Source organism: Engraulis encrasicolus, chromosome 14, assembly GCF_034702125.1.
Source record: "Engraulis encrasicolus isolate BLACKSEA-1 chromosome 14, IST_EnEncr_1.0, whole genome shotgun sequence".
Taxonomy (NCBI): domain Eukaryota; kingdom Metazoa; phylum Chordata; class Actinopteri; order Clupeiformes; family Engraulidae; genus Engraulis; species Engraulis encrasicolus.
Window position 1 is genome coordinate 36,618,927 of NC_085870.1, and position 27,500 is coordinate 36,646,426.

The window sequence follows — 27,500 nt, forward strand, 5'->3', positions numbered from 1 at the left end:
ACGTCAGTACTGGAAAAAAAGACAATGAAACTATTGTCCCATCTGTAATACACTGCAGCAGGATGGAGGCTGTTACTAGTGAATTGGAGGAGGGTGATGCTGGAGCAGTTGAAGTGAAGCCTACCATCTTCTCAAAGACCACAGCTTCACAGGTAACAAAAAGCATGCATCCCATGAGCCTGTGTCTTCTTCTGTCTTCACCTGTGCGGCATCCGCGTGTGCTGACTAAGAGACCGCTCTGCCATTATCAAAGCTCCATTAATCCCACTTGTGTGAACTCACCTGGGCCACCTGAAAAACATGCATTACCTATGGTACAGACGGCACGACATGTGCATGCTTCTTCCTTGTCTTCTGCTTGCTGCAGAGCATTGAGTGACAAGCAGCTGCAGTGGAGCCATCACATCACCTCCCAGGAGGATGGACGAGGGAGACGAAGTGAAGCCAAGAGGAGACAGAGGTTGGGTGGGCTGTTGCCCTCGAACGAACCGCACTTCACCACACCACACCATACCACGCTGTTGCACTGCACAGCACAGCAAAGCATCCTCCTCCTTTCATTGCAGATGTTATCACTCCCAGGCTGACAGACAGACAGGCAGTCCAATCCCACCTCATAAACCTGCAGAAGAACAGAGAAAGACACAACACAACAGGTCAGGCCCTCCCACACCCAGACTCACACCCACAGGAGGCCGTGAGAATACGACAGACACACAGTACTAGCCAGACAGAATGACAATGTAACAATCATTTCCAGCCAGTGATGATAGCACAACAACAACAACAACAACAACAACAGCTCCTGCCCAGACATTGCTGAATGCAGTCTGCTTCGTCAAGCTGAGGTGAATTTAAATGAGTCCAATAGTCCCCACTAGGGAGAATTTCAGTCTCCATGCCTTAAAAACGGTGGGCTGTGGTAGAGTTATATGCCATCCTCTGAAAAATTCTCTGTCAAAAACGTTTGGCATTTGAGAATACTCCAAACCATACGCGTTGTGAGTTATGAAAAAAAATATTTTACCATTGAACAGATCAATCAGATTTTTTTTTTGACTTTTAGGAGTACTTCCAGGCTATGATAAAACAGCACAATGAACATGTCTCAACAACGCAATGAAAATGTCTGAGTCTGGTTTACACGGCAGGCGACAATGCTCTAGAATGCTTCTGCTGGTATTGTGCCATTAAACTGTCAAAGTGTAAAAGCCCATCTTCTTGTCTGGGCATCAACTCATCACAAGTGTTCTGGTCTAAAAGCCATTACTCATACACGGGTATCCACAGACGCCCTTCACTTTCCGCCAGAATGCAAATTGATATGGCACTGAAGTCTGAAATACTACTAGACCACAATTCACCTCAGTGTGATCAATTGGGTGCTGTTGCTGTGATGGACACCAGAGGGCACAATTGCACAATGTATTACAAAATATCCTTTCAGGTAGCAATGATTGATATTATGTTTTGTAACTATAAGAAGATACAAATTCTTCAATGTCCACTGTTCCAAGACAAATGATTTTTGGGGGAAAATCTTACATATAAATCCAAATTAAAAAAATTATTTTATAAATACAACCTTTTTGTGGCACAAAGCGCCCTCTACTAAATGTCAACACAATACACAAAATTCATGTTCTGTCAAGGTCAATAATAGCTAGCTAGCATCTTGCATCTCCCCCAGACTGGGGACAGACTGGGGTTGCCATGCCGACGACAGCGCAATCAGGCCCCTGCTCTGGCTTATTGTCCACACACACATATACTCCAAACTAGCATGCCCACACTCACATGCCCACACGCACGCACGCAAAATCAGCTGAAAGGGCCCACCTACTCAATACATCAAATGAAATGGGATCCCAATTCTGTTACCCCCCCCCCCCCCCCTTCTTGGGACAACTGACCCGTTTGTTCCCCCAACGCGCACGCGCACGCGCACACACACACACACACACACACACACACACACACACACACACACACACACACACACACACACACACACACACACACACACACACACACACACAGAGATGTAGACAAAGACAGACAGACAGACAGACAGACAGACAGACAGACAGACAGACAGACAGACAGACAGACAGACACGCACACATGCACAAAAACACACACACACACACACAGACACACACACACACACACACAGACACACACACACACAACACACACACAGACACACAGTTCTGGTTGCCACACCCTTCCCAGTGATCTCACACGAGGGAGGCTGTGCCCAGAGCGTAGCCGTGCTGTGCAGGGATTGGTTCTAATCCTTGGGGCTGAGCTGAGTCTGCTTGCCTTGCCTCTCCTTGCCTCTCATTGCCTCTCCTCGCCTGCTGCCCTAAGAGGACCTGAGCCTGCTGCTTGATCTCTCTCCACATCCCCTCCCCGCAGATGGAGAATCCCTACACACACATCCGCTCCGGGAAAACACACATATGCTTACTTACAGTACACACCCATACACCCACGCTTGTGCGCGCCCACACACAGGCGTGCGCATATGGATATAGACACACGCTCATGCATGCACGCACACGCGCACACACACGTGTGCGCACACACACACACACACGCGCATGCATGCACGCACATACACACACACACACACACACACACACACACACACACACACACACACACACACACACACACACACACACACACACACACACACACACACACACACACACACACACACACACACACACACACAAACACACACACACACACACACACACACACACACACACACACACACACACACACACACACACACACACACACACACACACACATCAGATCACTTCCCTTCTGATTGTGGCACGCAATACATGAAAAGGCTTCTCTCATTCACCTCCGTTTAATCCTATGGTCTTCTTAATCCTATCCTTTTCATTCTACTGCCAACCACTAACCAAGCCTCTACCCTCCATGTCCCCAAGGCCCAGGGCTCCCTCTCCTCCTGCGGTATATACAGTATATGGTCTTAAAACAACAATGTTTTAGTGTGCTTCTCAGTACATTATTAATTAATAAAATAAGTAAAAACAAGTTTCATTGTTAGAATTTGGTGGAAAATCCAGTGACGTTTACCCAGTTGCAACTGCCCCGACGCCACCATAAAATCAAATTGAAAGATAATGTTTATGAAAATTGCATTTAGGCAAATGGCTTCCTCTGCGTTTTTGGGAAAGCGTGCTTCACATTGACCATATGCTGCTGATTTCTACTGACTCATCATAGTGTTCTCTCTGGGGACTGTACGGTTTGTGGTCCACGGTAGCCTTTGTGTGTATGAAGGCAGGGATAGCCAACATGAGGGGGGGACAAAGCAATCAGTTGTGCCATGCCTAGGGAGAGGGGAGGGGGCAGAATTGGGTCCTCATTACATTATATGTATTGAGTGCAATGGGGGCTTTTGGAATTATTTTGTCCCAGGTCCGGACAAAGCTGTCAGCAGCCATGCATGTACGGACTGAAGGCTTGAGTTGACTGGACGGACGCTAATGCCAGTTAGCGCAATGATCTGCTGGCTAATTATAGCCTGCTCTGGCTAACCCACTTTCTCAGCTACAGTTGAGTGAAAGGGTAAACCCTCTCTCTCCCGGCCACCAGAGGTCATGTGATCCTCGTGGTGACCTATCATCACCCTTCTGCACATAATGTGAATGCAGGAGGAAGAGAACAATTGGAGAAACACTAGATCGGGTAAACGGCTGTGCCGCCTACAGCGCAGTGTCCTTTTCATGAACCGAGTTCAGCATTACCCCAACAGAGGGAGGGAGGGAGGGAGAGAGAGAGAGAGAGAGAGAGAGAGAGAGAGGGAGAGAGGGAGAGAGAGAGAGGCAACAAGAAGGAGAAACCATGTAGCAAAACAATAACAGTTACATCCAATAATCTTTAAGAGGATAGTATTTCAAGGGGGCGCTAAACCCCCCCCCGCTCCATTATGGCTTGCATGCCCATAGGGACCACGGTTCGAGTCCGGCCAGGGTAATTTCCCAGCCCTACCACAACTCTCTCTCTCTAAAACTTGCTTCCTGTCTCCTCTCACATTGTCCTGTCATAATAAAGGCCCAAGAAATACTCAAAAAAGAAGATAGTATTTCACCAATAAACTATCACCCTTTTATTCAATACTGCCCTTCTGTCACCTGCCTCCTCTCTTAGGGCTTTTCATCCATTCACACTCTGCTTAGTGCTGCTGTCCAACGCTCCACTGCTCCCCGCCAGAGAAACACGTGGCCATGTGTTTCCATCCCCAGCGCTGCTTAGCGAATGCAGGGACTCATCTGCACACGGCACGCTGCTGACAAGGCGCAGCTGGCCCCCAGGGTTGGACTGTAGTGCGCACTGTGCGGTGAGCCAGAGTAGACAAAAAGGTACTCGTGTCAGGGCTAAAAACTTGGCACTAAGTTCAACTCTGCCTCTCCCATTACATAAGCAGAAGGGTAATCAATTGCAAATGCAATACAGTAGTAGTATCACACATGATACAATCATTTGCAAGCACTGGGGGGTCGGGAGCTACTACCTGATGCATCAGTCAGACCGGTTTCTTTCACTTCATGGAAATCGTCCAACCTCCAGCATCAGGATTTGTTTTGTGTTTAACTTCAGGCACATTTTATTTTTTCGTTAACCAATCGCTGCCGTTTGGGTCACAATGTATACAATCGTTAAACCCCAGACGGACAAGGATAGACAAGGCCATATGTTCACCACTGTTCGGATTGGCAGTTTGGTTCAGTCTTTACCTCCTGGTTCAGTACTGTCTTTCTCTACTGCGGTACCTGACCTAGTGACATGAGCGGTAGTATAGCTGAAGTGAAATGAAAAGGGGCGCTGGCATCTTAAAACCCCATACTGATCCAAAGGGAATGTGGTAGCCTCTCGCTGCAGATGGGCCTGTCGATAGGCCTTTTGAAAAAGAGCTGAACTACACCATAAAAACATTGCTATATTATCACTGAAGTAACAGATTAAGACTTGTTATCACCATTTTGGTAACAACTCTGCAGGACGAGGTCAATACCTAAAAGACCTGCATGTGTCTGTGGATAAAGATGCAATTTAAAGCGGCATGAGGGAACATTTGTTTAGTTAGTTTAGTCAGCCGATGCTTTTTAAGCTGGCGAACGGTGGCTCTCTCGACCACTTCCACTGTCTGTGGGCAGTACACTTGCAAAACCTGGCCAGCTATCTTTAAATACATGTCCTGATTATTCACATTCTAGATCCAACAGAGTGCTTTAATTTCCAAATGTCTGTTTTCCCAGGAGAGTAAAGAAAAACACTTAAAAAAAACACTTGAAAAAATGTGAATGGTAACCCTTGATTGAACTTCTTGTGTGTGTTCTGCAAAGTACTCACCAGTAAAAAGAAAATGCCTTCTCGCCAGGCATCCTCCTTCCCAGAAATGTAATGTGAAATGACGAAAACAACAGTTTCATTGGGCGTCCTTTTTTCCAGTACTGATACTTATTTATCTCTCTTTCTTCACTCTACAAAAGAAGAAAAAAAGACACAAAATTAGATTTTGAATTAGATTGCCGTTATTGCCCTTTTCTGAGATGCTGGGATGTGATACGAAACAATAAAGGATGCAGCTTTCTCTCTCTCTCTCTCTCTCTCTCTCTCTCTCTCTCTCTCTCTCTCTCTCTCTCTCTCTCTCCCCCCCTCTCGGTGGTAGCCATGAAGGACACTTCTCTCTCTCTCTCTCTCTCTCTCTCTCTCTCTCTCTCTCTCTCTCTCTCTCTCTCCTCCACACACACACATGCATTCTCACTGCCCCCCCCCTCTCTCATCCACACACACACACACACACACACACACACACACACACACACACACACACACACACACACACACACACACACACACACACACACACACACACACACACACACACACGCATTCTGACTGACACCCCCCTCCCCATCTCCCTCTCGTCATTCCATTTACCTGGACAGACCATAAAAACGGGACAATCCAGGAAAAACCTGGACGTGTGGCAACACTAGTTTTGCTACATGGTTTCTCTTTCTTGTTGCCCCCCCTCTCTCCTCCACACACACACACACACACACACACACACACACACACACACACACACACACACACACACACACACACACACACACACACACACACACACACGAATTCTCATTGCCCCCCATCTCTCTCTCTCTCTCTCTCTCTCTCTCTCTCTCTCTCTCTCTCTCTCTCTCTCTCTCTCTCTCTCTCTCTCTCTGTGCCAGATCAGATGAGCTCCTCATTAGTACTCACCATCCTCCTCTCAGCAGCTCACCAGAACGAGGTGAACTTCTTCCCCAGACCAGAAAGAGCTGTGATAGACAGATAGAGGTAATAAAACATGAAGAGAAAAGAGAGAGAGGGGGAGGGAGGGATGGAGGGAGAGAAGGAGAAAGGGACATAGGGAGAGGGAGAGAAACGGTGCAGAGATGAAATTATAGAGATGCCCTGATGTTTTTGCTTTTGTCACCTGCGAGCACTTGTCGACTGGCGCCATTACCATAACGACGCTTCGCAGTGCAGATCTCAGCATGTAATGAAAACTGATACAGTAATAATAACAAGCGCAATGTCTGTGGAAAACAAAACACCGGCGGCTGTTTTAATGCTGTGTTACATAACCAGTCAGAAACTGTCTCAACAGTATGTAATTATTCATAATCATCCTCCGTTAAGATAAACTATACACCTGCAGAGTAAATAAAAATTATAAAAAAAGATCATTAAGCTGTCAGTTTGACATCGGTGAAATATACTAAAACTGTCATTCAAAATAATTCACATCTGGCACCATAAAATTGCGATCATCAAACCCTGAATATGTCAGTTATGCAACAAATATGTTGGGTACTCAATGTTGCTTTTATAATCCAAGCTATCAAGATTTGTATGGGCTGGGCCTACACTGTCATGTAAGGGTTAACGTTCGGCGAGAAGGTCGCTACCGTGGAATAGCAGCACGACAGAGAGAATCTTTAGACCCCGACGCGGAGCGGAGGGGTCTTGTTCTCTCTGAAGTGCTGCTATTCCACAAAGCGACCGACTCGCCGAAAGTTAACCCGCTTATTATATGGATATACTTAAATGATTCACACATGGCGGGGACATTTCTTTAGACCTATTTAATGTTAAGATTGTTGCTGCGCAAAACAAAACAGTGCCGTTGTGGAACACCGCTAGGCAACAGCTAGGTAACCAGGACAACAGGTGTTGTCTATCACAGCAGCTGATTAGAGTGACAAAAGACCGGACCCCCTGCGGAGTGATATGAAACATTCGCTTTAGCCACTGTATACAAGCCAGTGGCTTTAGCAGTGAACGTCTTGTTGCCATTGGCAGCGGTAGCCAGGACAACGGGTGCTGTCTATCACAGCAGCTGTTTAGAGTCTTGTTGAAAAGTCGCTTTAGCAGTGAAAAGTCTTGTTGCCATTGACAGCGGTCTGTTATAGACCAACCCGTCCGTTATCGAAAAATAACAGACGTCCGAACGTTGGGGAGCCCCGTTGAAATGAATGGAGCATTCGACAGATGACGTCACAACCATATAATAATATGTGTTAATACATAATTATTGGCCTTACTCTCTTTTTAACAACACCTAAATGACAATCAATCTTCACAGTTAATTGGTCATTGTTAATTGAACGCACATGTAATGCCACTCATAATGTCTGTCCTAGTCTGTACTTTAAGTGTTGAATTCACACCGTTCTTTCATGTCTCATCTTATTGTAACTCACATCAAACCAAATCACAGCATATGATCTTATTTAATTATAATGATCCTGTTGTATGAAGGCCTTACCATCTTAACAGTTTATCATATCATATCATATATCATATCATATCAAATCATATCATACATTATTATATTATTTGATAGCACATTATAATAGGGCTTACCATCTCCCAGTTTGCCTGATCATATTACATTAAGTTATGTAATATACTGTATAAAACAGGCCTTACCATATACCAGCTTGATTGATAATATATTACATTATTATGTTATTTAATATACTGTATAAAACAGGCCTTACCATCTCCCAGTTTGCCTGCCTGCTCCGCTGCTCCCCCCTGTAGCATCTTGGTGAGCACGTTGTCGTCAGCAGGGGGCGGTGTGGCGGACGCACTGCCGATGCCACCAGGCCTGGGGGCCGCTTTGGAACCTGTCACAATGGGAACAGCTTATTGCAGATAGCATTGGGATACATGAGGAAATGCAGCACAGAAACCAATATTCATGGTTTGTTTTTCTAGTAGAAAGACGTAGCGGTTTGTGGTCAACAGACATTTTCCTTTTGTAAGTGGGATTGGGATACATGTCATTCAGCATGAAGAGGCATGACACGGAAGAGAAAGCCAAGCAAAAGATTGTGCCGACAAATATTTTCCAAGTGGCTTTGGATAAAATCAGTGTCTAGATGGATAACATCAGTGTCTAAATTGTAACTGAAAATATTACATTTGAACAGGAATAAAAGTGTAGAAAAAGAATAATGTAATGCTCTGTTGATCACATCGGACATGGGAGCCTGACAGAATGGGAAAAACATAGAAACCATCAGAATATAATATGCTGCTGCACGCAAAACAGAATCATCTCTGACCGTCTTTAGGAAGCTTGCGAAGACTCTTTGCTTCTGAGCTTTTCCGCATAACCCCACCCATGTGCACTAACAATGTTATACCTACATGTTATGGGCCTACCACACGCTGCATGCTGCCGATCATGTCCTCTTTGCAAGATTTTTTGCAGAATAAGAACAGCTTCGACAACACTACAGCATAACAATAATATAATGTAATGCAATACTAGGGCTTACTTGGAAAAGAGGCAACAGCCTCAATGTGGCTACCCTGGTAAAAGTATGGGCTGTATGTGGAGGAGAGGAGTATACCGTGTGTGTATAGGTATGTGTGGATGTTTGAGGATTTTTATTTGAATATGTATACGGTAGAGTGTCTACATGAATGTACTTGTGAGATGTGAATCACAAAGATCTGGGTAATGCTGAACTTGATGGAACTGACCAGTCTGATGTGAAAACCAATATCCCTATGGGACAATAACGAATCTAATCTAATCTAACATTAAGGAGAAATAAAATACAATAAAATAATGCCGGTCAAAATAGGAGCAACTTTGACACAGCTGGGATACATGTAATCACATGCGACATGCCATGTCACGCACAGCAAAATCCCAGGGCCCAACCCCAGCCTCTCTGTTTTTTATTCAATTTATTTACATATATTTTTGTAAGTCGCGTTGGATAAGAGTAGCTTCTGCTAAATGTAATGAAACGGAATGTAATTTAATAACAGTATAGTATAATAGTAGCGGAATAGAATGTGATCCCAATCCCTCCCTGCAGGCCTAGGGTGGCCACTTACAGTAAGAGCCTGTCAGAATGGGAGCAAGTCAGGCACCGCTGGGATACAGCACACATAGTAATAATGCCGCATGCTGCTTCCGGCCCAGCTGAATTCCCGAGAACCAAAATTAAACATGGTTTTTGATATGAAACAGAAACCATAGCCTAACAGCCATTTTTTCTGGGTTTCTCTCATACTTCAGATCCATCTCTCATTCCCACTCTCTCCTAATGCAGTCTGTGGAATTCGCCTCATTGTCATTTTGACCCCCACAGACATTTGTTTGGCAGCCAACATCTCCCCAATTCCCCTCATACACAAACATCTCGCCGATTTTGATACTCAAATGTTTTAAGAGAGTGGAAAAGTCACACCAAACTATTTATCTTGAAAGCTGACCTTTCAGTCAGTCAGACCTCCATCAGAGTGCACAATGATAACATACAGTATGCAGTAACCTCAAAAACTGTAAATGATAACAAACCTATCTGTTCTGTAAGCCGCTTTTGATCAAATGTTTGTTAGTGTAATATGATGTGATGTAATATGATGCAATGTACGCATTGCCGAGTGCAAGGGCATGTCCCTGTAGATCTCACAAATCAGTGCAGCTAGACTACAAGAGGGATGTACAATATGCTGTGTGTCCAATGCATATGTTTCCTGAAGAGGGGGATATGTCTATCTCACCTATGCCAGTAGCAGACATGGTAGGTGGTTATATAGTAGTATCTCACCTATGCCAGTAGCAGGCATGGTAGGTGGTTTTCCAGCCTGTGCAGGGGCAGCTTTAGCCCCGATCGCTGTAGCAGGCGGTGGTGTAGCTGTGGCAGGGGGCTTCGCCTGCACACAGAAAACAAAAGGAATGAACAAATATTATTTCACTGCATTGATGCAATACATAGAAATGAATACAATACATTCAATAGACAAATATTGTACTGCATAATAGAAAAAACAGCATTCAACAGCATAGTATTAATAATATTTAACTCACACACAGACAATGTAATTTCTTTAAGTGGGAAGAAGGTAGCTGGGCCTACTGTATAGGTAATAGTTCGTAGATATGTAGGTAGTATTGTACAAACTGACTGCTGCAGGTGGTTGCATTATTGTGTTACTTATTACGTTGGCTTTGGCAGCAGTGTCACCCAATCACGCCCATTAAAAAAATGATGAATTCAAGGTCTCTATTCATTATGACGGGAAACAGCACAGTAGACTGAATGCTGCAGGTGGTTGCATTATTGTGTTACTTGTTACATTGTCTTTGTCAAGATGGTAACTATTTAATATTCATTTGCTATGTTTACATGAGACATTTAATTCGGAATCAACTGACTTTAATTCTACTTAAGGCTTAATTCCGTTTTGAAAACGTCATGTAAACACCTCTTAATTCGAAATTAAATCAAACTAAACTCGACTATGTAGTGACTGTAACATTAAACGGCAGACTAGACTGACCGCTGCAGGTGGTTGGCTGGCGGCTGCAGCTGCTGGCTGGGTTTGTCCTGGCCCTGCTGCTGCCTGGCCCCCTCTGGCCTGCTGCTGAGCAGGGGCGGTGCCCTGGCCTTGGCCTGCAGGGGCGGCTGTGGTGCTTGGAGCTGGCTGCTGTTGCTGCTGCTGTGGCGGTTGATGTGGTTGCTGCTGCTGCTGCTGCTGCTGAGGTGGATGATGCTGCTGCTGCTGCTGCTGCTGCTGCTGCTGCTGCTGTTGACTGTGACTCTGCTGCTGCTGCTGCTGTTGTTGTTGGGCTGCCTGCTGAGCGCTCTGTGGAGTCTGTCGACCCGTCTGCTGCTGCTGCTGAGGATGCTGCTGCTGCTGAGGATGCTGCTGCTGCTGGTCAGGGGTAGAGCGGTGGCTTTGCTGCTGTCCTGGAGGTGGTGGTCCAGCGGAGCTCTGCTGCTGTTGCCTGGAGTCTGGGTCCTGTCGTCGGGACGACCCGGGCTGCCGCTGCCCTCTCTGACCTCCCGAGCCGTGATGGTGTCCGGGATCCCTGGGATGCTCGCCGTCACGGTAACCGCCACCCTGAGAGGATCTGGACTCGCCTCGTCTCTGCCCGTCTCTGGAGGTTCCGCGGCCTTCCCCAGATCGAGAGGAGGACGACGGGTCTTTGGGATGCGACCGCGAAGAGCGAGACGAACGCGGCTCGTCGGAGGCATGCCGGGACGAGTGTCTTCCGGAACTGCCACCGCCGCTGCCGTGGTGACGGTGTTCCCGTGACGAAGACGGCTGCCTGGGTTGTCCGTGCTCGTCCTGAGGCCACAGGTCCTCCTCGGGTGGCTCGTCGTAGTCGTGGTAGGTGTGCTTAACGTTGCCGCCGCTCCTGCGGCCGGACGAGGAGTGGCCTCCTCCGCCACTGCCGTCGTGGTGGTGATGGCGGGAACGGCTGCTCCGAGCCTCACGCGGCTTCTCAAACCAGTCGGTCTCTTCCTGACCCAAGTGATACGCTTTTTTGTTTCGTTTTGAATTTGATTGTTTTTTTTGGGAGAATAATAACAAAGGAAAGTCAGTCAGTTGATATTGAACAACATTGGTTGTTTTTGCGTTCAAGAGGAGGAGGCGAGTGCAACTGAATGCATTCAAGGAGCATGCGTAAGCAATATCAAGGAGCATGCAGGAAGACCATGCAATAGTACAGATATGAATGTCCTGACATCACAAACATGCAGTCTTGTCAAAAACAAAAGAAAGCTCAGCAACCCATCAGCGGAATGCATACAAACAAAAACCATACAAACCATACATGGACACAAAAAAGGGACTAAAAGTGCAAAAAAAATGTACAAAACCGCAAATACAACATAATAAAAGCCATGCAACATGCAAAAAGAAGAAACATAGGCAAATGTGGTGTAACTCACTGGGACATCACACTCCCAGAAAAAGAAAACAACAAAAAAGTTAAGTCCCACATACTGTTTTCCATACACATAACATGCACATGGGGACCAAACATCCACAAAAAAACGAAACAACCATGTAAAACGAGGCCACGGCAAGGTGATTCATCAGCACCAGTTACCTTCACTGTCAGAGACAGCGCAGTGCATGTCATCTACAAGGTAAGGGTCATCCGGTTTGTACACATGGCTCCTGGGCACGTCCTTGCCATGGTGGTCCTGCACGTCCGGAAGCGAGTGGGTGGAGCCGTACTGGTTCCGGACGTCGTGCGGGTCGACTCCTCCCACCGTGCCTCGACCGACTCCCATGGGCTTCCCGACGGGACTCAGCGGGCTCTCCTCCTCGGAGTTCTGGGGGCGCATGGAGCTGCGGCCGCCGCCGCCGCTGCGGCTGGTACCCCGCTGGGTGCGCTCCATCATGTCCCGCTCGTACGACTTGCTCCGGTAGCCGGCTGAGTCCCGGGAGGAGATCTTGTCCATGCCGTAGCCCGTGGAGCGCGATCGTCCCGAGCCATACATGTGGTCGTCCACCAGGCCTTCCTGACTGGAGCCGTAGTAAGTGCCGTCGTCGTACACGCTCTTCTTGAAGCCGTACGAGTCCTCCTGGAGCTTCTTGGTTCTTCCCGTGCCGCTGCCGCCAGAGGTGGTGGTCATCGGGTAGGACGCTAGGTCCGACTCCACGTCCCTCGCCTCTTCAATGGGAGAAAATTTGGACACCTTCTGTTCCATGCCTTTGCTTCGGTGTTTGCTGCGCTTGGAGGAGACGACAGCAGGCCCCAGGTTCTTGGAAGAGTGTCTCTGAGACGGCACCCCCCCGCGACCCCCGGAAGAGTGTTTGTTGTAGTCGTCGTAGTAATAGGAGGAACTCGAAGTGGTGGTCGGCCTGCCGTGGCTGTCGACTGCACCTTGCTGCTGATGGTACCCAGTGGTGCCCTTGGACCTATTGTAAGGGTCATCGTATTCTCCTCCATATCCACTTCCTCGAGAAGACGGACCGTTCTCGCCATAGCGACCGGTGGTAGGATGTCCGAGACTGTCAACGCCAGGCCCCATGTTCTCTTTCGTCAGTTCACTGATGTCGTCGATCATAACATAGTTCCTGGGGACGCTCTGCTCAAGGTTGGTGGTGTAGCCAAGACTGTCCGTTCCGTATGCAGACGTGGGGCTCGGGATGCGATCGGACAGGGTCTGCTCTGGCGGCCTGTACTGCCCATAGGCCGTGCTGGACATTGTCGTTGATGCGTAGGAGCCACTGAAGCCAACATCCTGAACCGCCGAGGCAGCCACGGACACTGTGGGGTTGCTGATGACCTCATAGTTGGTGGGAAGCTTCTGTTCTAGGTCGGCCAGAGATGTCTGCCTGGGCCTCTGGTGAACGCCGAGCAAGTCACCAGTTGGCTGGAAAGCCATGCCCTGGGTCGGGTAGGGAAGACTGGTCGACGAACCCGGTGCAGGCTGGAAACCCGAGTGTCCTGACATGTCTGGAGTGTAGGTGGACCCATAGCTGGCGAAGGAGCCTGGGGCCTGGTAGGTGGAGGGCTGGGGGTGAGGCTGGAAGGTACCAGGCTGGGGCTGCGAGGCTGTCGGGTACTGCGGAGGCTGGAAGCCAACCTGATGATAACCTACAGTGGGTTGCTGGGTGGCTGAGGACGGGCTCTGTTGGTAGGGGTACGTCCCATAGGAAGATGTTGCCGGGTACTGAGAAGCAGCGGCCAGGTGGTCAGCACTGGTGTACTGACTCATAGGCGCGGTGCTGGGCCTCGCAAGCAGCCCATTCCCCTCATAGCCACTGGACAGACCAGTGAGACTGCCCAGCTGTAAGCTGTTCAGCTCGCTCTCCGACATGTAGTCCTTCAGGTCCCCCATGGACCTCATGTAGGCTTCCCTCCTCTCCCGCTCCTTCACCCGCGTCTCCTTGCGCTGGTTGATGCCCAGCTCCAGATACCGCAGTTTGGCGTCAATCTCCTTCTCCTCCTCCTCCAGCTCGGCCTGCTGCTTGCGCAGCTTGGAGGACTCCTGCTCCACGGCCTTCAGCTCGTGAAGCAGACCCGCCTTGGTGATCACGCCCGGGCCCGCGGGTCTGGGCAGCACCCGCTGGTGGTGCATGCCGGCCATGGGCCCCGGGGAGCCGTACATGTGGGTCATGGCTGGGGTGACGATGGGCATGGGAGCCTCGTCCGGGGGAGGACTGGGGAGGGTGCGCTTCACCTTCCTCATCAGGGAGTTCTGCTGCTGCTGCTGCTGCAGGGCGGACATCTGGAGAGCAAAGATGGCCAGAGATCAGGGAGGGAGAGAGAGAGAGAGAGAGAGAGAGAGAGAGAGAGAGAGAGAGAGAGAGAGAGAGAGAGAGAGAGAGAGTAAAATTAAAAAAAGAGATAGGAAGAGAGAAAGGGGGATGGACTGTTAAATTGGTACACTAATGTGAACATATGAACATCAGGCTCTGAAGATAGAGCAAAGATGGCCAGAGATCAGGAAAGAGAGAGAGAGAGAGAGAGAGAGAGAGAGAGAGAGAGAGAGAGAGAGAGAGAGAGAGAGAGAGAGAGAGAGAGAGAGAGAGAGGGAGAAAGGGTGGACAGGGAAATAGGTTATGTTAGATTATGTGACCGTCATGCTCTGAAGATTATTGAGAGAATAGATAGTTTATCGAGAATGCCCCATTATGTAGGCCTACTAAATATGCCAATAAATACATCTACAGTACTGCCAGAAATCAGTTGGTAATAGCTGGTACATTAGTGTGAACATACTGTTTGAACATCGGACTCTGAAGATGGCAGAGAGGATGGATTAAGGCGCTACTGTAAGCATGTGAGCACCATGCTTTATGATGGAGAATATTGTACAATTAAAGTATAAAATATAAAAGCAATGTATCGTAAAGAGATACTGATATGTCTCTCCAAAAGCATGTGCTTTATATACGTACATTCCTTGCTGACTTACTACACTAATGTGGACATCAAGCTCTGAGGATGGCAGAGAAGAGGTGGCCTGATGAGAGATGTTGCAAGAGAACAATGTGGAGACAAAGCTCTTTTGAATCAGAGCATCAAGCTATGTGAAGGAAAATGTGGAAACTCAGGTTGGAAAATAATGCTGCATTGCTGTAGGTTTTTTTGGGGGTACTGAGTACTGAGTGTTACATTTGGTACAGGATACTGAATGTTAAATTAGGTCATCAGAGTATATGAATCAAGCTGTAAAACTGGTGATGATAAATATTGCTGAAGTGCTGTGTCTTGTTTGACAGTTTAATTGGTACAAGTACACTGGTGTGAATATGAATATCTAAGAACATGATAAAATACAGGGGAACTAATGATGTACTGTGGTATGCTTCTTGTGATAGTGCTGTGATGTATGCTTCTTCTATGTTGTATTAAGCTTTTGCGAGTAACTTGATATAATTTTCTTGCTGTATCACTCCATTCTACAGGCCTTTCATTTAAATAAACGCCTAATCATCTTGTCATCTGAAAGGGAACCATGAAAAATGTAGAAAAATACATTTAATAATTTATATCCTTTACTTAAGCCTGTATGAGGTTTCCCTAAATGTAGCCCGGTTACAGACATCCACACTCTCATGATTTCACAACACATCTACGTTTACATTCATAGTCTTTCATTAAAATCAATAAAAGCAATACATAAAATGCTTTACAAATATTTAAATATCAAATATACATTCTAAATAGCCTACAATTTATATATAAATCCACTGACACGACTTACTAAACTCCAGCTATCCATGGGCCCAGTCCGCATGCAGAATATATCCACAAAGAACTTTCAGTGCCTTGCTGAACAGCCGTAAAAATAGCTGAGCACAGGTATCCAAAAAAACCTGCCCTCTTTCTTCCCCTCTACCTCCATTCCCGATGTAAATGAGAGAGCATATTTTGTGGAGGTAAAAAATGAGAGTACGTATTTTTTTGCACGCTTCCGAAAGCAAGCAAGCACACAGTGAAAGAATGCTGGTGACGGACTGAGCACGCTCAGACCAGCTGCTGAACACGGCCAATGACAGCAGGGCAGCACCAGGAAGCCCACACATTGTGTCTCCCTCTGGCCATCTGATGGGGCTTGCCAGAGAGGGACGTGTGTATGTGTGTGTGTGTGTGTGTGTGTGTGTGTGTGTGTGTGTGTGTGTGTGTGTGTGTGTGTGTGTGTGTGTGTGTGTGTGTGCATGTGCGCGCACGCACGCGTTAATGACAGAGAGAGATAGAGAGAGAGAGAGAAAAAAAAAAAGAGAGAGAGAGAGAGAGAGAGAGAGAGAGAGAGAGAGAGAGAGAGAGAGAGAGAGAGAGAGAGAGAGAGAGAGTGCAATTTAAAAATACATGTGTGTATCTGGTTTAAAAATATGGTGCGTGTGTGTTTGTGATTTACAGTATGTGTGCATGTGCGTGCACGTGTGCTTATGCATGTATTGGTGATTTAAAAATATGTGAATATGGAGCAAGCAGAAAAGGAAATGGAAAAATCCAATGAAAGTGTGATAAATCTAAACTAATGTAGAAGTCGAGCAATAAATGGAACTCAGTATATATCGGAAAGCTGGTAAAAGGAAAATGTAATAGTCTAATTGAAACTGAAGACAAAAGCTGCCACTTTCCATAATGTGTTTTGTTGTAAGTATTTATGCATTATGATTTAACAAACACCTTCACACACCTATTTTACACATTGGTGTTTTGCTTATACTGTAGCCATTTCATTTTTTCATCGAAGTGTCTTGAATAAACAGAATATGTAAGTGTGATATACAAAATCGCTTCCATTGCAAAACAGTACATTCAAATATGCAATAGTGGGTGGTCCTACTCACCTGACTACCAGGTAGAGTTTGGTTGGAGTACATGGAGAAGCGGGTCTTGGACGGGTCCTCCGACGTCGGGCTGAGGGGTTTGGGGTCGGACATGGAGCGCTGAACACTCTTGATGGGTCTCGGAATGGACTGGTGCTTCTGCGGAGACTCTGCGGTGAAGGCCTTCTGCTGTGGTGTCACATGGGCCTTGTTGAGCTTCTCGCTGGAGGCAAAGGTGGTCTCCAGCATTCGGTGTGGGGACAGTGGGGAGACAGGCGAGTAGAGCACCTGAGGGGACTTGGGGGGCTGCCGTGACGGAGACTCGCTCGGCTGTGGAGGTTGCTGCTGGTAGCCGATGTCCAGCGGGTCTGGTTTCCTCCTTTCGAATTTGGATTGCGTTGAGCCGACCATTTGCAGGCTGGTGGTGTAAGGACTGACGGTGGTGGGAACGCTCAGCTGCGGTGCCACCACACCTTGAGACTGAGCCTCTGGGTCCGTTTGGCAGGCCAGGCTCTCACCTTTCTGAGTCCTCTCCGGAGCAGAGATGTAGTGCAGGAGCTCCACCTTGGATGTCTCCGCCATGGTGATATGAATGGCTGGTGAGACTCTGCCCAGCTGGTCTGGCTCGGTCTGGCACGAGGAGTCATTGGATGTTTGGATTGCGATGCTTGAAGTAACCCCCTTGTTGTCTGAGCTGTCTGAATGTTTGCTGAGCCTTGATCGCCTGCGTCGCACTGGCTGCTCCATGTCTCCCTGGTCCTCCTCATCAGTCTGTACGCTGCAGTCAACGTTACGTCTGGACCTGCTGGACCTGCTGCGTCTCCCCATGTACCTTTCGTCACCTTCCTCGTCGTCCGTCTGAACGCAGCTGTCAGCAATCCTCTTGACGGGGTCCTCCTCTGAGCCAAGGCGTGGCATTGAGTTCTGCTTTCTCATCACCCTCCCATCTCCACCATCCTCGTTCTTCAGGGACATTTCGGAGGCCGAGCTTGGGATCTGGGACCTGGAGGCAATCATGGCCTGCATTGCCTGGTTGTCCATGTAGGGCTGCCAAAACTGCATGCTCTGCCCGTCTTGGTTGATCATTCTTCCACCAACCACTAGGCCTTGAATGGCTCCTTGTGCAGTGGTGGCTGCGGCAGCAGCAGCTGCGGATGCTGCGGCGGCCTCAGCTGCTGCTGCAGCAGCAGCTGCCTCCACCGCTGCCGTCTTTTGCCTTTTCTGTTCCTCCAGTTGCTGCTGTAGTTGCTGCTGCAGGGACTGGATTTGATCAAGCTGCATCCGCTGCTGGGCCAGCTGTTCCCTTTGCATGACCAGCTGAGTTTCTCTTTCGGCTTGCTGCTGCTGTATAACCTGCTGTTTGAGGCTTTGCAGTTCATGGATCTCGCGTTGGACAACGAGCTGCTCTTTCTCTCGGTGACGCTGAAGCTCGATGCGGTCTCTCTCCAGTTCTTCGTGTAGCCGCATTTGTCTAAGCTTCTCCAATTCGATACGCTCTCGTTCAAAAGTCAGCATTTGGTCTTGCTGCTGTTTCAAGGGGTCTTCATCTTTGCCCTTCTCAGTGGTGGCACCAGAAGTGACAGCTGTATTGGATGATGGATGTGCCTGCGGTTGTATTTGAGATTGGACTTGCGATGGTGCTTGCTGACGAACCTGGGACTGTATTTGAGGTTCGCTAGGAAAGTGTGAAGGAGGAACGAGCTGGTTAGTGGCCGGTGCAGACTGGGGCGACATCCCAGTGGTGTAGGTTAAATGGGTGACAGGTTGAACAGGTGCGGCCGTAGAGGCTGTCGCAGCCCCTGCAGGCTTTCCAAGGTACATCGGTGCGTCTTGAGTGGGTGTGCGTGATTCTGGCATGCTCACAGGGATAGTTGTTGGGTAACGATTTGGAGCTGGAGCTGGAGTAGGAGTTGGATATCCATAAGGAGTTTGTGGGGGAAGAGGCATCCTTGGAACCACCTGAGGCAACCTGGCGAGGCTTGCCAAGGGTACAGCAGTTACATTGGTTGGTGGATAGGGAGGTCTATATACTCCTGGTGGTGCCATGGGCCTCATCACAGAGGATGGCTGGGTAGTGATTGGCAAAGTGGAGGCTATTGGAGTGTTGATAGTGGAGTACGTCATGCCATCTGGTCCCCTCATTCCCCCTGGGTACAGAGCCCTCAGGCTTGCTTGTCTAGCACTAATAAGGTTGGTAAGTGTTGGACCCTGTATAGCTGGCCTACCATCAAGTCCATACAAGAGATTGGCTCTGATAGATGCCAAACCCTGCTGAAGGTTGAGTCTTCCCACTGGCCCACCTCCCGTCCTAGCTGCGAACTGGAGAAGCTCTGGATTATTGGCATAGCGGCCCCCAAATTGATCCATGGAGTTAAGGGCAGCACACATGCGGCCAATCTCTCTGGCCGTGGTGGCACTGTACTGTGCAAGATTGGGTTCTTGAAAGCCGGCCATGTCGCGATTAGAATAGCCACTATAGTCTGCATTGAGGTTGGACAGGGAGCCATACCTCCTCAGCGGTATGGGTGGAGCTGCAACATCACCTTGGTGCCGTAGGTCTGTGTAAGATCCGTACTGTGCTCCCATACCAAGGTAAGCCTGCTCGTATGCCTGCTTCATGGAAGACAAATCTACGGCAAGATCACCAGGATCAACCCTTTGGTAGTACTGAAGTCCTGGGTCTGCCAGGTTAGTGTCTGACATTGATGGCTGCAGGCGTCCAGGAGGTGGTAAAGTACTATATTGCTTCTGCTGTTCAGTGGCCTGCCCAGGTGGCTTGAAGGCCATTGGCTGGGATTGTTGTCCAGGAGCAGGATTGGTTGTTTGAGAGGGTTCACCAGTAGGAGTTTGGTCTGAGGTTCCACCAGTGGGCCTCTGAACAACTGAACCTGAGCAGCCTCCGGCAAATGGCAGCTTGTAGACAACATCACAGCAAGCAGGCTGGTTCTCTGGTTTTATTTGAGAGCCAGTAAGATCAAGAACTTCAGGAGCAGGTGGTGGTGGTGGTGGTGCAGGAGGCTCTTCCTGTTTCACAAGCTGTGTCACTGTAGATCCTTGGGAAGCATTATTCTCATCTAGTTGCACCACCATCATATGTGGTTTACCCGACGAGAGATTCACAACTGTTGGCTTGTTTTTCAGTTCCAGTGCCACCCCTCCATATATGTCATGTGGAAGTGTAGGAGCGGCCGAGGCAGAGCCATTTCCAGGTGAGGGCTGTGGAGGGAGAGGAGACACTCTGGGGATGGCACTGACAGTCACTACATTCCCACTGCTGGCCTGACTCACCACCAGATCTTTCTTCAAAAGAATAGGCTGCACTTGGTTTGCCAAGTTGTAACGGGCAAAAGATGTCTGATGATGCTGTTGCAGCTGCTGTTCAAGGAGCTGCTGTTGCTGCAGCAGTTTCTGTTGCTGCTTTTGTAACTCCTGTTGCTGAATACCCAGGTCTTCTAAACAGGCATCGATTTTGGGAATGGTTGGGTCAACTGCCGGCTTGGTCTGTGTCAAACAAACAGCCGCACCAACCCCTTGACCCAGATCCATACGGTTCTGGAGAGGGTCTCCGTATACTACAGGTGTTTTTGGCTGGGATATGAACATGGAAGCTGCAACTGTTACGCTTACAGTTGTTGGGGTTGTTGCACTGTGACCCTGCTCTTGAGAATTCAGATTCATGATTAGAGGCTGAACTGCAGTGTGGCGAGTGGGGTTGTTCTCTGAACCAATCGAATATCTTCTAGTATCAGTTGCCAGGGATGTTAGGTCCATACCCTGATCTGTCATGATGATTGGAGTAGGCTTCATGGGGGCTCGAAGGTCAACCACATTGCTGCCCGCCTGCATTTGACTCTGCTCTACCACCCTCGTGGTTCCTGGGACTGTTGAGATTCGACAAAGGGAAATGCTTTCAGCAGGCACTGAACCACGGTTATAGGAAGTCGTGGCCGTGACCGTGCTCATGCCGACATTAACTCTTTCAGCAGTTTGGGCTCTTTGTGCGCTAGACTGGTACGCAGGGTGGGACTGAGGGGACGTGGGAGAGCTGGACCCTGGGGACTGTGAGGGAGCTGATGGCAGCTGACGTCTTGTAGGCGAGGTCAGAGGGGACGTAGAGGAGTTCACTGTCATCGGTTTGGCAGGGCTACTAGGCTCAGGAGTTCGGGTTGGTGACTCTTGAGAGGACTGTTGTCTTGCTAGGCGTGGGGCTGCGCTTCGTTGTGGTATTTGGGACCCCTGTGCAGGTACAGGCGCAGCATGTGTGGTGGGCACAGGAGAGCGAATGGGACTGTGAGTGGGTGAAGTCGAAGGGGATGCTGTAGGACTGGGACCTTTAAATAATGAAAACATCTTTGATGACAAAGATCCCCCAGCATCAGGGGCTGGTGCTTGGGGCGCCGGCTGACTAGGAGCTCTTGGTCCAGCATAGCCCTGTCCCCTTCCTGCCATGCCAGGCCCTGGTTGCCTCATACCAGCCTGCGGACCTCCTGGTGGGCCTCTGGGCTGTGGCGCTCCCTGTGGTCTGGGGGCTCCTCGACCAGCACCTCCTGGGTCCCGCAGTGACACAGGGGCTGTGATCTGAGTAGGACTTGAGCCTGGTGTCAGAACTTTTGGTTCAGCGTCTAGATGTTGCCTGTCTCTGCCTAATTGAGGTGACCCTTGCTGTTGCCTCTGAACACCGCCGGGTGGTTGAGCAGCACTGGCCGGTTGTTGTTGGCCTGGCCGTCCTGGTTGTTGTTGCTGTGTCATCTCCGCCTTCTTCATCATCTCCTCATAAACCTCCTCAGCACTTTTCAGTATCTTGTCAGATCCTGGTGATATCGCAGAGGGCTTTTCTGTGGGAGAGTAAAGAGACATGAACGTTGGCAGGTTGCCTGACTTGTAGATTTTTGTGCCGCCCACCTCAAAGCCCTCAGCCTCCGAGTCCATTGAAGGTGAGTACTCAGAGCAGGATGACCTGTGGAGTTCCTCCATTTCAGCCGCCTGTCTCAACTCTTCAGTTGGCGATGCATCCTCAATGGGGGAGAGATTACTTGGGGGTGTCTTGGATCTCTCTCTCCGTCTTTGCGCTCTGAGCTCTTCTTTATCACGTTTGGTTTTTCTTGCCGTGCTTCGAATCCTCTGCTGTTCCAAGTCCCTCATCTTCTCCTGCTCTCTCAGGAGTTCCTCCTCTTCCCTCAGCTCATCTTCCTCAGACGAGTCTTCAATGGTGGGCAAAAGGGGGCCGTGAGAGCGATGCCTTGCCTTTCTCTGTTGTTTGGCCTCTTCTAACCGCTGTCTTCGACTAGGGCTGCTGTCGCTGTCATCTTCCATGGAGGAAACGGACGTGGGGGAGGTGCCCGAGGTGTAGCTGGGGGTCGTGGCAGGCAAAGTCGAGGAGTATTCTCCTCTCGACCGTTCCTCAGGTGACCCTGTTAGACTCTCCATCTCGAGCTCGGGCTCTCTGAGGTCATGCTCTGTGCTAAGCTCAATGTCACGGTTGTAGCTGTTGGAATTGTTCAACTCAATAGTCTTGAAACGTCTCAGCCCCCCAGCAGCAACACCATCACTGCCTTCCCCGTAGGCGTCGCCCCCTTTAGTCTCCTCCTCAAAACTACTGGACTGCTGTGTGAGCCGGCGTTTGTCCTTTGTCGTTTCCCCGCTTGTTTTCTTTTTCGTTTTTTGAGTCCCGTCTCCTTCGCCCGTTTCCTCCTCGTCTGCACTCATTTCCATGATCTGTCTCCTCATGAATTCTTCGTCGGTCAGTTCTTTTTGCGATTTCTTCTGGCGTGCCGGCAGCGGGGAGAGTCCGCTCTCGCTGCTGTCCTCCACGTAGTCGTGTCGCAGCTTACAGCTGAGCTCGTCGGAGGATTGTTCTCGAGCCTCATCGGGATCGTAGTGCTGGTCCTTTGATATGGTCAGTGAGCCAGGCCTGTCTTGACCTTTAGTATCCTCTGACTCTAGTAGGGGCCTCACGGAGCTCTCTAGCTTGGTGAGCTCTGAGGGGCTGGAGGGGCTGACGTGACTGATAGGCTGCCCCCTCTCGTTCAGCTTCACCCCCTCTTCCTGGATTATGCCGGTGATCTCACTGTGGGAGCTAGATATGCCGTCTGATGAGTACCCTGTATCACTCAGGCTGTGTGTACTGGATTTGTTTGAGTCCTGGAAAAAGAGAAAAGAAAAAAAAGTATCAGTATATTAGGGTCCAGCAGATAATAACTGTTAGTACACATTACAAGATTTATAACCACACCAATGCACTTGTAGTCAGGCAATAGTTAGATGAGTTTGACTATTTACAGACAATGTCAAGCACAGAACAAGCTGTTAGTTATGTGTATGGATGAAAAAATTGTGTTAGTCTTCACAACTGTAATAAGAATGATATCTGGGGATGAGCACAAGACCTTGACAATGACACCTTGAAAAAGTATCCACATCCTTTTCAATTTATGTCTTGTCTATGAATGGATCTGACGAAATGGCATTAACCATGGTAACGAGGAGGCGGAGGTGGACGATGGAGATGACTGAAAATAACAGCACTTTCAATTAAAAAGATGGTATAGCACTCTCGGAATATACTGTATATGCACAATGATTTGCATATATGGTATATTATTTCTGAGAATACGACAAGATTTTTTGATTGAAGGTACTCTCTAACTGCTAAAAGGTATGCTTACAACAGCTCACAATATCCAAAAAATAACACAAAACGTGCTTGCTGTGACTGGATGGATACTACTGGTGACAAGGACGACCATGCAGACCATGCAGCCAGGAGGACACAGAAAGTCACTCACGTCATGGTGTTTAGACTTCTGCATGTCATTAGCTTTCTTTTGCTCTTTGACTACGCTGGTGACCTCTGGGGCGCCCTTCTTGGGAGACGCTTTCACTATTTCTTTTTCTACTTTTGGTTTTACACTTGCTGGCTGCTGCGGCTGTTGCTTTCGAGTGTCAGGGTGGGCCTTTGGCGAGGGTTGTCCATGGACAGGTTTGGGCGAGGGCTGTCCGGGGGCAGGTTTGGGGGAGGGTTGTCCAGGGGCAGGTTTGGGGGAAGGTTGTCCAGGTTTGCTGGACTGGGGTGGTGGTTTTTGGCCCGGAGCTTTGCTCTGAGGCCCCCCCTGCTTTCCACTTACTTGGGCACCAGGTGGTTTGTGTTGTTGGGGGCCTGAGGGCTTTGTTCCTGCTTGCAGCTGGTTGGGTGAAGCTGCGTGGGCTGGGGATCCCATTGGCTGAGGACCAGGGGTGGGAGGCTCTCCCAAGGCTCCGGACATGGCTCTCTGGGTTTGACAGGTGAGACAGAGCCATTCTTTTTTCTGAAACAGAACAGAACAGGAAAAAAATGCATTTTAGAATTCATATTGAAGTTTAAGATTAAACTGGAAAAGTTTTAAATCATTTTAACTTAATGAGTTGAGTTAATACAGCAGAATTCACTGTACATTTAAATACAGAGTATTCGTTAAAGACTCTGGAACAAGGCATGGGTAGGTTCCTTGCTCAAAATTAAGAACATTTCAGACACAGATGAAGATGTTTAAGGCCTTTACATTCATCACACGGGTACTAGATTGAGGCATGTGACCTAAAAAAAACAAATCTGTAACCATTAGACCATGACTTCCACATAGCTATAACAAGAACATTGGGGGGGGGGGGTTGCATTCTGAGACAAACTCAGTTTACATTAACTATTCAATTGACATTTCCCATGATCACGAGGAAAATTTGACAAACAACACCATCAGGATGCCGTGCCACATTCGTAAAGAAGAAAACAGCACCCCAGAATACTCTGGCCCCACACACACTGGATTTGACCTCTGTGTTCATTAAGGGGATCAAAAGGATAGGCTGCCTGCAAAGCACAACTACAGCAGCAGCATCAGCATCAGTCTTGGGCAGCAGCCAAGGAGAGACAAGGACTTATCATGCAGCCTGCTGACTCTGTGTACAGGGGACTTGTCTGTCACTGACCTTTTATGTGTCCAGTGATACGGACGACTCAATTCCATTTTAAAGTGATCACCGAGCTATGCGCAGAATACATAACTACATGCTGGCAATAAGACAGGAAAAAAGACATGTGACACCACGTGAAGCCACAGTATGGTATGATGCTGCTCCTTACACCATTGTAAAAGCACTCCACATTCCACACTATTTTCATATGCAGTCCAAAATGGATTAAACTGATGAATGTAAAAAGGGTAAGGGTCAACACACTGGTTAAGAGTATGTAGGCCTACTTTAAATGTGAACAGAAGGTTGTTAGTTCCCAATTAGGGGTGGGCGATATGACGATATTATATCGTGAATCGCGATATTGAGTAAAATATCGTCTCGAATCTGCCAAAGTGTAGAAATCGTATAGATCGTCTTGCAGTGAGGATGTTTATTATCAGTATCAGAGTGACTTTTTCTCACTTGTGTTGTTGTCTTAACTTTATTCTTTACATTATTGTATTCCAATTGTACACTTTATGAGAGTATCATCAGTGTGTTAACATTTTATTGACTGCAAATTACAAATTGCAAGTATATGAAAGTTGTTTTTTGTTGTTTTTATTTTTTGGATGGAAGATCGTGATAAAAAATCGAAATCGTGATTTCATGTTAAAATATCGTGACACAACATTTTTGCCATATCGCCCACCCCTATTCCCAATCCATTCTCACACTTCCAGCTCCCTAGCCAAAGCTGTCATAACTACACCCTGCTCCCATGTATGAAGGGTTGTACAGAGGTGTACATTTCTCCATGGAGAACAAAGTAATTAAACCTATTGATTAGCAAGTGTCATAATGTGCTTGAATGTAGTCATTTGCATGAATACATTATACAGCTATTGTAGCCACCATCTGCTGCCAGACCAGTTACAGAATGTCTTCAGCCTGAAGGAGGAGAGGTCAGAAAACATTTTGGTGAACATGCACTGTAAGCTAATGTGCTGAGAGGTGGTTTGTAGTCACATTCAAGGGTGACCTCAGAGTTCAAAGTTGTTCAAGTCATGTACAGTAGAACTGTTCTGTGTGGTGGATGAAATGCTCAGGGGGTTGTTGGGAAGAATGGGGGAACCGCTTGCTTTGCTGTTTTTATATTTACAGTGTAATCCTGTAATAACTGTTAAGGGGCAGACACCAAATTAGGCTACAGTGCAACCTTTTTGTATTATTTAAAGGGACTATGTGAGATTTGTAGTTGTTTATTTCCAGAATTCATGCTGCCCATTCACTTATGTTACCTTTTTCATGAATACTTCCCACCACCATCAAATTCTTAGTATTCATTATGACTGGGAAAAATGCACTTTTCATACATGAAAAGGGGGATCTTCTCCATGGTCAGCCATTTTGAATTTCCCAAAATAGCCATTTTTAGCTGCAAAAATGACTCTACTTGGACCATACTACAAAATATTTGTTTATTACTTAGTAAACTTACTTTCTTACTTAGTTTCATGTAAAGATCAAATTTGGCAATAGGCAGCCCAGTTTCAGTACCCTTGCAGTTGCAGTACCCTTTTTGACCATTTCCTGCACAGTGTCCCTTTAATAAAAGGCAGGCGAAAGAAAATAGGGTTGATGACATCATGATGATATCACACGCGCACATTCCATGGCATCATGATGGGTTTTTGCACAATGTTACATCCAATGCACCAAAACTGTGTTTGACTTTTCTCCTGTCATTGTAAATGCTGGGTAGCTTAATTTAAAAATATACCAGCAGATAGAAGATGAAGATAAAATGGTTGTCTTTCTTGATCTTCTCAAGGTTGTTCTGATATCACTTCAGTGAAGGATAATGGAGTTTTTCAAGAACATAGATCCTGTGAGCTAAGCAGCAGGTTCCTGATCCCGCTCTGGGTATGATGCCTCAATTTATGATTCCATTTCCACATTTATTAGAAGATCAAATAAACATCAGAAATTGCAATAAATCAGTCAAATCAATGACTCGGGACGCACTACGGGGCTTCCGTTAGCTTGACAAACAAGCAGTGACATTGTTTTTTACGGCATAACCTAAATAATCAGAAGCGGCTGGCCCAAGAATATAAAAAAATCAAAGCCGAGGCATGGATGGCGGTTTAAAGAAAGGAATCAGTGCGATAAATATAGCAGAGCTGGACCTCTCATGGGCACTAAACCTTTTTAAACAAGGGTGGCTCAAAGGCCAGTGATCAATCCGCACAGAGAATGTTGTTAACTTAGATAAATGATGTGGATCTCCTAATACCAAAGAGGGGATTGGAAAAAAAAGGAAAAGAATGAAAAGGAAAGAAAAAAGAAAAAGGAGATGGCTATTCTCACAAGCCTCCAGCTACTGTACACACACAAACCAA

General features: G+C 47.7%; 1 protein-coding gene across 1 annotated transcript in view; it reads right to left on the reverse strand.

Moving 5' to 3' along the window:
* Positions 1-108: 108 nt before the first annotated feature.
* bsnb (bassoon (presynaptic cytomatrix protein) b) overlaps positions 109-27,500 on the reverse strand; it is a 151,204-nt gene continuing 123,812 nt past the window's right edge. The window contains exons 6-15 of the mRNA XM_063216660.1: positions 23,949-24,467; positions 17,185-23,304; positions 12,476-14,609; positions 11,206-11,900; positions 10,915-11,082; positions 10,182-10,287; positions 8,106-8,234; positions 6,319-6,377; positions 5,404-5,534; positions 109-622 (exon numbers count right to left, since the gene is read on the reverse strand). Of these exons, the coding sequence (XP_063072730.1) occupies positions 6,337-6,377; positions 8,106-8,234; positions 10,182-10,287; positions 10,915-11,082; positions 11,206-11,900; positions 12,476-14,609; positions 17,185-23,304; positions 23,949-24,467 (9,912 nt within the window). The 3' untranslated portion in view covers positions 109-622; positions 5,404-5,534; positions 6,319-6,336. The remainder of the gene's footprint in view (positions 623-5,403; positions 5,535-6,318; positions 6,378-8,105; positions 8,235-10,181; positions 10,288-10,914; positions 11,083-11,205; positions 11,901-12,475; positions 14,610-17,184; positions 23,305-23,948; positions 24,468-27,500) is intronic.